Raw genomic sequence first — 12500 nt, forward strand, 5'->3', positions numbered from 1 at the left:
AGATGACACTCCTAGGACATTATGTTAGACAATGCATGCATTTTTAGTTCTATCAAGTTCATATTTATATTCAAAAACAGCGTTTTACTATGGCATTGATGTTGAGGAAATCGTTTCCCTCCAATAACCGGCAGTCAAGTCAGCGTCACAAATTAAATAATTAAAATTAGAAAACATTGGTAAAATATTATATTGTCATTTAAAGAATTATAGATTTACATCTCTTGAACGCAATCAACTTGCCAGATTTAAAAATAACCTTACTGGGAAATCACACTTTGCAATAATCTGAGCACTGCGCCCAGAAAAATACGCGTTGCGATACAGACTAGACGTCATGTTGGGAAGATCTAAAATCGAAAATACTATGTAAATAATCCATTACCTTTGATTCTCTTCATCAGATGTCACTTCCAGGTATCACAGGTCCATAACGAATGTAGTTTTGTTCAAAAAAGCTCATCATTTATGTCCAAAAATCTCCGTCTTGTTAGCACATGATGTAAGCCAGCCGGACTTCTCGTCATGAACGAGGGGAAAAAAATATTTACGTTCGTTCAAACATGTCAAACGTTGTATAGCATAAATCATTAGGGCCTTTTTTAACCAGAACATGAATAATATTCAAGGTGGACGAATGCATACTCTTTTATAACGTATTGGAACGAGGGTACCCAACATGAACTCGCGCGCCAGGTGTCTAATGGGACATCATCGTTCCATGGCTCTTGTTCGGTCAGATCTCCCTCCAGAAGACTCAAAACACTTTGTAAAGGCTGGTGACATCTAGTGGAAGCAATAGGAAGTGCCAAAATATTCCTCAGCCCCTGTGTTTTTCAATGGGATAGGTTTAAAGGTAATACAACACATCAGGTATCCACTTCCTGTCAGAAAATGTCTCAGGGTTTTGCCTGCCAAATGAGTTCTGTTATACTCACAGACACCATTCAAACAGTTTTAGAAACTTTAGAGTGTTTTCTATCCATATATAATAAGTATATGCATATTCTAGTTACTGGGTAGGATTAGTAACCAGATTAAATCGGGTACATTTTTTTTATCCAGACGTGCAAATGCTGCCCCCTAGCCCTAACAGGTTAAGATGCATGGATGCTGCATCCTGGCTGGGCCTGGTCCAGGATGCTCCTACAGATGTCTCATTTATCCCCCATTTCCATGTAAATATTATTGGTCTGTGTCCTTGCCCATGCTAATGCAGAGACCCACATGGGGCCACACTCCTGTTTTCTCTATTCATTAAACTGTTAATATATACACAGCCTGCATTATGGATTGGACTGACTTTCAGTGTACACACGAGCAACCAGAAAAGTCTACTCTAAACAGAGACAACCTGAATCTTTAACCACAGCTCATTTGAATATAGAGCCCATAACTGTTACAATCAAATTCCTTTGTTTTCCATTCAAATGAGCCAGACCAGGATATTAACTGTAATGTCTGATATCCCTGTCTGATGTTATGTGATATGCGATGCTGTGTCATTATGTTAGCTAACTGTCCCCATGCCTGTCCCGTAGTGCCCCCTGTGTTTGTGGTGCGGCCCAGGAACCAGGTGGTGGCAGTGGGGAGGACCGTCACCTTCCAGTGTGAGGCCACAGGAAACCCTCAACCTGCTATCTTCTGGCAGAGAGAGGGCAGCCAGGTGAGAGGCTGTGGGGAACCTACAGTACACCAGGAACCCAACATGAGCACATGTTGAGGAATGCTTATGGAACAAAAAAGAAAGACAAATAAGTAGTAAATCATAGTCTTCATTCTTTTTTTATTTGATATTTCCATATGGTTTTTACACATTTTATGATTGCACCTATAAAACCAGCCATAAAATCAGTGAACTTCACTGACCTTCACACTGATGCTTCAATTGGACCGTTGCATTCCATCACCCTTCAGGTCTTCCATAGCCAACTGTCTTTATCTGATCTGTCTCTCTATATCCGTCCTGTCTTCTCTCTTCTCTGTCTATATCCGTCCTGTCTTCTCCTTTCTGTCTATATCTGTCCTGTCTTATCCCTTCTCTGTCTATATCTGTCCTGTCTTCTCTCTTCTCTGTCTATATCTGTCCTGACTTCTCTCCTTTACCTCCTCTAGAACCTGCTCTTCTCCTACCAGCCCCCCCAGCCCTCTAGCCGCGTCTCCGTCTCCCAGACGGGGGACCTGACTATCACAGATGCAGAGCGCTCAGACGTGGGCTACTACAGCTGCCAGGCCCTCAACATCGCTGGCTCTGTCATCACCAAGGCCCTGCTGGAGGTCACTGACGGTGAGTTCCGCAAATCAATGACTCCCAGAATAAGATCTTGGAGGCATCTTGGTGGTATTGTCACACCTTGCCACATAGACATGTAGGGATTTGAATAAACACATAATAATATATATGAGCTGTATTTAAGTGTCTAAAGTACATATTGAGGTCTGTGGAGTTTTGGTCAGACTGTGCTCCAAGTCTGGCCTGGTCTCTGTGCTCCTGTCAGAGTTGGAGACTCTGTGGTGACTCATCTTCTCCAGGAGCCTGGCTTGCCTCTTTGCTCTGGGCTGTTGGCTCCTGGCAGTGTATCATTCACGCTGGCTGGTGTCTCCTCTAGGAGTCTCCTCTCATTAACAGACTAGCCTGCTGGTGGAGGGATCTGTCTTTGTGGTGAGGCCTGATTCAGACCTCTAGTCACTCTCAGTCAATGCAGCCAGCCTGGTAGTGTAGTCACCTTGGCTTTAGTCCAAGCGTTCCCATAGCGACTCACCCAGTCTCTCCGTTCACTATTATTTTGTTTACAACTCACCTCGATTCAACCATCTCTAACCAGATACCTCTCACCTAGATTCAACCATCTCTAACCAGATACCTCTCACCTAGATTCAACCCTCTGTAACCAGATACCATTCACCTAGATTCAACCCTCTGTAACCAGATACCTCTCACCTAGATTCAACCATCTGTAACCAGATACCTCTCACCTAGATTCAACCATCTGTAACCAGATACCTCTCACCTAGATTCAACCCTCTGTAACCAGATACATCTCACCTAGATTCAACCATCTGTAACCAGATACCTCTCACCTAGATTCAACCATCTGTAACCAGATACCTCTCACCTAGATTCAACCATCTGTAACCAGATACCTCTCACCTAGATTCAACCATCTGTAACCAGATACCTCTCACCTAGATTCAACCCTCTGTAACCAGATACCTCTCACCTAGATTCAACCATCTGTAACCAGATACCTCTCACCTAGATTCAACCATCTGTAACCAGATACCTCTCACCTAGATTCAACCATCTGTAACCAGATACCTCTCACCTAGATTCAACCATCTGTAACCAGATACCTCTCACCTAGATTCAACCCTCTGTAACCAGATACCTCTCACCTAGATTCAACCATCTCTAACCAGATACCTCTCACCTAGATTCAACCATCTCTAGCCAGATACCTCTCACCTAGATTCCACCCTCTGTAACCAGATACCTCTCACCTAGATTCAACCATCTCTAACCAGATACCTCTCACCTAGATTCCACCCTCTGTAACCAGATACCTCTCACCTAGATTCAACCATCTCTAACCAGATACCTCTCACCTAGATTCAACCATCTGTAACCAGATACCTCTCACCTAGATTCAACCATCTGTAACCAGATACCTCTCACCTAGATTCAACCCTCTGTAACCAGATACCTCTCACCTAGATTCAACCATCTCTAACCAGATACCTCTCACCTAGATTCAACCATCTGTAACCAGATACCTCTCACCTAGATTCAACCATCTGTAACCAGATACCTCTCACCTAGATCCAAACTCTGTAACCAGATACCTCTCACCTAGATTCAACCATCTCTAACCAGATACCTCTCACCTAGATTCAACCCTCTCTAACCAGATACCTCTCACCTAGATTCAACCATCTCTAACCAGATACCTCTCACCTAGATTCAACCATCTGTAACCAGATACCTCTCACCTAGATTCAACCATCTCTAACCAGATACCTCTCACCTAGATTCAACCCTCTCTAACCAGATACCTCTCACCTAGATTCAACCATCTGTAACCAGATACCTCTCACCTAGATTCAACCCTCTCTAACCAGATACCTCTCACCTAGATTCAACCCTCTGTAACCAGATACCTCTAAGACTAGATTCAACCATCTCTAACCAGATACCTCTCACCTAGATTCAAACCTCTCTAACCAGATACCTCTCACCTAGATTTAACCCTCTGTAACCAGATACCTCTCACCTAGATTCAACCATCTGTAACCAGATACCTCTCACCTAGATTCAACCATCTGTAACCAGATACCTCTCACCTAGATTCAACCATCTCTAACCAGATACCTCTCACCTAGATTCAACCCTCTGTAACCAGATACCTCTCACCTAGATTCAACCCTCTGTAACCAGATACCTCTCACCTAGATCCAAACTCTGTAACCAGATACCTCTCACCTAGATTCAACCATCTCTAACCAGATACCTCTCACCTAGATTCAACCCTCTGTAACCAGATACCTCTCACCTAGATTCAACCCTCTGTAACCAGATACCTCTCACCTAGATTCAACCATCTGTAACCAGATACATCTCACCTAGATTCAACCATCTCTAACCAGATACATCTCACCTAGATTCAACCATCTCTAACCAGATACCTCTCACCTAGATTCAACCATCTCTAACCAGATACCTCTCACCTAGATTCAACCCTCTGTAACCAGATACCTCTAAGACTAGATTCAACCATCTCTAACCAGATACCTCTCACCTAGATTCAACCATCTCTAACCAGATACATCTCACCTAGATTCAACCATCTGTAACCAGATACCTCTCACCTAGATTCAACCATCTCTAACCAGATACCTCTCACCTAGATTCAACCCTCTGTAACCAGATACCTCTCACCTAGATTCAACCCTCTGTAACCAGATACCTCTCACCTAGATCCAAACTCTGTAACCAGATACCTCTCACCTAGATTCAACCATCTGTAACCAGATACCTCTCACCTAGATTCAACCATCTGTAACCAGATACCTCTCACCTAGATTCAACCATCTGTAACCAGATACCTCTCACCTAGATTCAACCCTCTGTAACCAGATACCTCTCACCTAGATTCAACCATCTGTAACCAGATACCTCTCACCTAGATCCAAACTCTGTAACCAGATACCTCTCACCTAGATTCAACCATCTCTAACCAGATACCTCTCACCTAGATTCAACCCTCTGTAACCAGATACCTCTAAGACTAGATTCAACCATCTCTAACCAGATACCTCTCACCTAGATTCAACCATCTGTAACCAGATACCTCTCACCTAGATTCAACCATCTGTAACCAGATACCTCTCACCTAGATCCAAACTCTGTAACCAGATACCTCTCACCTAGATTCACCCCTCTGTAACCAGATACCTCTCACCTAGATTCAACCATCTCTAACCAGATACCTCTCACCTAGATTCAACCATCTGTAACCAGATACCTCTCACCTAGATTCAACCATCTGTAACCAGATACCTCTCACCTAGATTCAACCATCTGTAACCAGATACCTCTCACCTAGATTCAACTCTCTGTAACCAGATACCTCCCACCTAGATTCAACCCTCTGTAACCAGATACCTCTCACCTAGATTCAACCATCTCTAACCAGATACCTCTCACCTAGATTCAACCATCTGTAACCAGATACCTCTCACCTAGATTCAACCCTCTGTAACCAGATACCTCTCACCTAGATCCAAACTCTGTAACCAGATACCTCTCACCTAGATTCAACCATCTCTAACCAGATACCTCTCACCTAGATTCAACCATCTGTAACCAGATACCTCTCACCTAGATTCAACCCTCTCTAACCAGATACCTCTCACCTAGATTCAACCATCTCTAACCAGATACATCTCACCTAGATTCAACCATCTGTAACCAGATACCTCTCACCTAGATCCAAACTCTGTAACCAGATACCTCTCACCTAGATTCAACCCTCTGTAACCAGATACCTCTCACCTAGATTCAACCATCTGTAACCAGATACCTCTCACCTAGATTCAACCCTCTGTAACCAGATACCTCTCACCTAGATTCAACCATCTGTAACCAGATACCTCTCACCTAGATTCAACCCTCTGTAACCAGATACCTCTCACCTAGATTCAACCATCTCTAACCAGATACCTCTCACCTAGATTCACCCCTCTGTAACCAGATACCTCTCACCTAGATTCAACCATCTCTAACCAGATACCTCTCACCTAGATTCAACCATCTCTAACCAGATACCTCTCACCTAGATTCAACCCTCTCTCGCCAGATACCTCTCCCTCTACCTTTGTAGCTGGGCCTGCTCTTTCTCTCTCTTTCCCTCGGTCTCTCCGCCATGGCAGGGCCTGGTAGACGGTAGAAGGAGGAGATAATAACAGTTATTAAAGGGAGCAGGCCTCCTCTTCTCCGTAGGCAAATATTTTAATTACAGGTCACAGTGACAATGTTTTAGTAATTACAGCAACACCAGCACCAGAGCAAAGAGCCAGTCTCCCATGTATGATACTACACTGGGTGTGTGTGTAAATGTACAGACGTATGTCCTACATTATGTATATATAAAAGTGGATACACATACTGTATGTTTACAATGGATTTGCAAATAATTTGAACTAAACAACCTTGTGCTTCTGACTAAATCAGCTGTGCTGGCAGAATTGGTTATCAATAGCAGTATTAACAGCATTAATGATAAGTAGCAATCTACAGTAGCAGGGACATGACGGACACCGTTCTCCGGTCACATAATGGAAATGAAATGGAGACAAAGCACGTTTTGTTAAATCTGTGTGTGTCGACTGGTGAACGCCCACTGAGAGGGGGATGACGAGGAGGAAGAGGGGGAGAGGGGGCAGAGGAGGAGGGAGGGAAAATTCTTCATGGTAATAACATTGTCTCTGGTGCTAGGTATTTAGAAGCATTTTCTCCCATGTTCTGTGTTTTATAGACTGGAGGTGTGGTTTGATGAGGGGGGTGTGGTTTAAGGAGGTGGAGAGGAGATGGGGGGGTTTGGTTGGCTGTGAACGTTAATGTCTCTGCAGAAAGAGGACTTGTATGTTAGCCTGTTTTATTTTAATTACACCGCATTTGGCTAAGGTCAACTCCTACTGCTGAATGATTAGAAAATGGCTTCCAGTTGTGAAAATTAAATTTCATTCCATTTTTTATTTCTCTCTGCCTCTCTCTCTCCATCTACCACACAGCTACCTTGTGTTTGCGACTTTCTCACCTTCCTCTGCCATTTGTGTGTTTCTCTACAATCCCACTGTATAATTGTCTCTCCATTTATTTTATTATTCTCTTCAATTCCACTCAATATTGTTTTCTCATCGTCCACTCAAATTATATATATTCTCGCCCTCTCACCCACACAGTCTCTAACTCTCCCGCTCTCTCTCTCTCTAGTTGTGTCTGATCGCCCACCTCCAGTTGTCCGCCAGGGTCCGACCAATCAGACAGTCTCTGTGGACGGGACGGTAGTTTTGAGTTGCCTAGCAATGGGTAAGCCCACCCCCACCATCCTTTGGAGGAAGGATGGGGTGTTGGTGTCCACTCACGACTCCCGGGTCAAACAGCTGGACACGGGCGCACTGCAGATCCGCTATGCCAAGGTAACACACAACACACTCAATTATGTACACACGCACAGCACACACACACGCACGCACGCACACACGCACACGCACACGCACACACACGCACACACACACACACACACACACACACACACACACACACACACACACACACACACACACACACACACACACACACACACACACATTCACATACACGCTCGCACGCACACACAAAGAAACTCTCATCTTCACTGAATACACTGTATAAACACAGGGCAGGGTAGCCTAGTGGTTGGCGTGTTGGACTAGTAACCGAAAGGTTGCAAGTTCAAATCCCTGAGCTGACAAGGTAAAAATCAAGGCAGTTAACCCACTGTTACTAGGCCGTCATTGAAAATAAGAATTTGTTCTTAACTGACTTGCCTAGTTAAATAAAGGTACTAAAAAAATGGAATGATAGACCCTCTCTCCAAGCTTTTCAAAGCATAAAGATAAAACAATGTATTGATGTATCTCTCTGGTTCAGAGTACTAGTACTGAGAAAATACATCAAACTGCAGGCGGAGTGTCTGATCTGCAGAGCAACATGTTGGTCTACTGTAGTGTACCAGCTTACTGAGGCAGTTGGCTGTCGAACCATATGCCCCATTATCGTAATATATGGAAATAAGAACATCATTCTCATTGTAGAACAGTTTGACTGTTTGAAAACTTCCGAATTGACCTCCTTCATATGTTTACATTTCCAATCAAGCTCTTCCCTTAGCCGAGACATTAATAACCCATTCCCCCAGTCACTTTCAAAGCTGCCCTGAATAACATCTATACGGCGGAGCGACTGGCTGACTGGCTGGCTGACTGGCTGACTGGCTGGCTGGCTGACTGGCTGACTGACTGGCTGACTGGCTGGCAGAATAACTCCTGCAGCTCGATCAGTAAATAAAGCATGTGATCAGTTCCCTCCTAGCGCCCAGCCATGCCTCTCCTCTCCTCAGTAAGCTGTCAATCAGCTGTCAGGGGTTTGAAGTGAATTCTCAAACACTATTGTCCTGCCACTCAACAGAGTGTGACGGGAGCTGTGTGAAGCAGAACACTGAGGGAGAGACCAGGGGGCTGCCAAAGCATTCTCCAGAGGGAGGCATCAAGTGGTCAGAGTTCACGTTAGACTGTTGCTTTACATTTACATTTAACCTCTTGGGGCTAGGTGGGACGCTAGCGTGCCACCTGTGGTGCACTCCATCAACAGCAGGTGCATTTCAAGAGCGGCAAATTTGAATCCAAATAAATGTCAAAATTCAAATTTTTCAAAAATACAACTATGTTACACCATTTGAAAGATAAACATCTCCTTAATCTAACCACGTTTTACGATTTCAAAAAGGTTTTACGGCGAAAGCATAAATTTAGAGTATGTTAGGACAGTACATTTACAAGAGTTGTGTGTAATGTTTTGTCAAGTCAAAGACAGGGTCACCAAAACCATAAAACCAGCTAAAATGATACACTAACCTTTTACAATCTCCATCAGATGACACTCCTAGGACATTATGTTAGACAATGCATGCATTTTTAGTTCTATCAAGTTCATATTTATATACAAAAACAGCGTTTTACTATGGCATTGATGTTGAGGAAATCGTTTCCCTCCAATAACCGGCAGTCAAGTCAGCGTCACAAATTAAATAATTAAAATTAGAAAACATTGGTAAAATATTATATTGTCATTTAAAGAATTATAGATTTACATCTTTTGAACGCAATCAACTTGCCAGATTTAAAAATAACCTTACTGGGAAATCACACTTTGCAATAATCTGAGCACTGTGCCCAGAAAAATACGGCGTTGCGATACAGACTAGACGTCATGTTGGGGAGATCTAAAATCGAAAATACTATGTAAATAATCCATTACCTTTGATTCTCTTCATCAGATGTCACTTCCAGGTATCACAGGTCCATAACGAATGTAGTTTTGTTCAAAAAAAGCTCATCATTTATGTCCAAAAATCTCCGTCTCGTTAGCACATGATGTAAGCCAGCCGGACTTCTCGTCATGAACGAGGGGAAAAAATATATTTCCGTTCGTTCAAACATGTCAAACGTTGTATAGCATAAATCATTAGGGCCTTTTTTAACCAGAACATGAATAATATTCAAGGTGGACGAATGCATAGCCTTTTATAACGTATTGGAACGAGGGTACCCAACATGAAGTAGCGCCAGGTGTCTAATGGGACATCACCGTTCCATGGCTCTTGTTCGGTCAGATCTCCCTCCAGAAGACTCAAAACACTTTGTAAAGGCTGGTGACATCTAGTGGAAGCAATAGGAAGTGCCAAAATATTCCTAAACCCCTGTGTTTTTCAATGGGATAGGTTTAAAGTCAATACAACACATCAGGTATCCACTTCCTGTCAGAAAATGTCTCAGGGTTTTGCCTGCCAAATGAGTTCTGTTATACTCACAGACACCATTCAAACAGTTTTGGAAACTTTAGAGTGTTTTCTATCCATATATAATAAGTATATGCATATTCTAGTTACTGGGTAGGATTAGTAACCAGATTAAATCGGGTACATTTTTTTATCCAGACGTGCAAATGCTGCCCCCTAGACCCAACAGGTTAAGTCATTTAGCAGACGCTCTTATCCAGAGCGACTTACAAATTGGTGCATTCACCTTATGATATCCAGTGGAACAACCACTTTACAATAGTGCATCTAAATCTTTTAAGGGGGGGGTTAGAAGGATTACTTTATCCTATCCTAGGTATTCCTTAAAGAGGTGGGGTTTCAGGTGTCTCCGGAAGGTGGTGATTGACTCCACTGTCCTGGCGTTGCTGTGTGTATGCGTGTGTGTTGTGATGACTGCAGGTGGGTTGTGTGTGGTGACAGGGCTGTGGTAAATGGGCAACACTGTGAGAACAGTGTGATGTGTTTTCAACCCAAACCTTACCTAAGGCAATTTACATTAATGAACATTTAGTTTATGTTTGGAGGTAACGCACCGTGTCTTTTTTAATGCATTTTTAAGAAGTTGGATGATTTGTCTTACCTGTCAGGTTGAGCTTAGATGGACCCTAGCTGGAGGCTGATCTACAGGACACAAACACTCTCCCTCTCACACACACTGAGACAAACACTCTCCCTCTCTCACACACACTGAGACAAACACTCTCCCTCTCTCACACACACTGAGACACACACTCTCCCTCTCTCACACACTGAGACAAACACTCTCCCTCTCACACACACTGAGACAAACACTCTCCCTCTCTCACACACACTGAGACAAACACTCTCCCTCTCTCACACACACTGAGACACACACTCTCCCTCTCTCACACACTGAGACAAACACTCTCCCTCTCTCACACACACTGAGACAAACACTCTCCCTCTCTCACACACTGAGACAAACACTCTCCCTCTCTCACACACACTGAGACAAACACTCTCCCTCTCTCACACACACTGAGACAAACACTCTCCCTCTCTCACACACACACGGAGACAAACACTCTCCCTCTCTCACACACACTGAGACAAACACTCTCCCTCTCTCACACACTGAGACAAACACTCTCCCTCTCACACACACTGAGACAAACACTCTCCCTCTCTCACACACACTGAGACAAACACTCTCCCTCTCTCACACACTGAGACAAACACTCTCCCTCTCACACACACTGAGACAAACACTCTCTCCCTCTCACACACACTGAGACAAACACTCTCCCTCTCTCACACACACTGAGACAAACACTCTCCCTCTCTCACACACTGAGACAAACACTCTCCCTCTCTCACACACACTGAGACAAACACTCTCCCTCTCTCACACACACTGAGACAAACACTCTCCCTCTCTCACACACACTGAGACAAACACTCTCCCTCTCTCACACACTGAGACAAACACTCTCCCTCTCACACACACTGAGACGAACACTCCCTCTCACACACACTGAGACAAACACTCTCCCTCTCTCACACACACTGAGACAAACACTCTCCCTCTCTCACACACACTGAGACAAACACTCTCCCTCTCTCACACACTGAGACAAACACTCTCCCTCTCTCACACACACTGAGACAAACACTCTCCCTCTCTCACACACACTGAGACAAACACTCTCCCTCTCTCACACACTGAGACAAACACTCTCCCTCTCTCACACACACTGAGACAAACACTCTCCCTCTCTCACACACACTGAGACAAACACTCTCCCTCTCTACACACACACGGAGACAAACACTCTCCCTCTCTCACACACACTGAGACAAACACTCTCCCTCTCTCACACACTGAGACAAACACTCTCCCTCTCACACACACTGAGACAAACACTCTCCCTCTCTCACACACACTGAGACAAACACTCTCCCTCTCTCACACACTGAGACAAACACTCTCCCTCTCACACACACTGAGACAAACACTCTCCCCCTCTCACACACACTGAGACAAACACTCTCCCTCTCTCACACACACTGAGACAAACACTCTCCCTCTCTCACACACTGAGACAAACACTCTCCCTCTCACACACACTGAGACGAACACTCCCTCTCACACACACTGAGACAAACACTCTCCCTCTCTCACACACACTGAGACAAACACTCTCCCTCTCTCACACACACTGAGACAAACACTCTCCCTCTCACACACACTGAGACAAACACTCTCCCTCTCACACACACTGAGACAAACACTCTCCCTCTCTCACACTGAGACAAACACTCTCCCTCTCTCACACACACTGAGACAAACACTCTCCCTCTCTCACACACACTGAGACAAACACTCTCCCTCTCTCACAC

The 12500-nt window shown here is 44.2% G+C and overlaps 1 protein-coding gene across 3 annotated transcripts in view; it reads left to right on the forward strand.

Annotated features, from left to right (window-relative positions):
• Positions 1 to 12500, forward strand: part of robo1 (roundabout, axon guidance receptor, homolog 1 (Drosophila)) — a 652577-nt gene that overhangs the window by 543030 nt on the left and 97047 nt on the right. For all 3 annotated transcript variants that reach the window (XM_045703986.1, XM_045703985.1, XM_045703987.1), the window contains 3 exons: positions 1542 to 1666; positions 2116 to 2287; positions 7493 to 7698. In XM_045703986.1, coding sequence (XP_045559942.1) covers positions 1542 to 1666; positions 2116 to 2287; positions 7493 to 7698 — 503 coding nt within the window. The remainder of the gene's footprint in view (positions 1 to 1541; positions 1667 to 2115; positions 2288 to 7492; positions 7699 to 12500) is intronic.

The sequence above is a fragment of the Salmo salar genome, chromosome ssa20 (assembly GCF_905237065.1).
Source record: "Salmo salar chromosome ssa20, Ssal_v3.1, whole genome shotgun sequence".
NCBI classification, from domain to species: domain Eukaryota; kingdom Metazoa; phylum Chordata; class Actinopteri; order Salmoniformes; family Salmonidae; genus Salmo; species Salmo salar.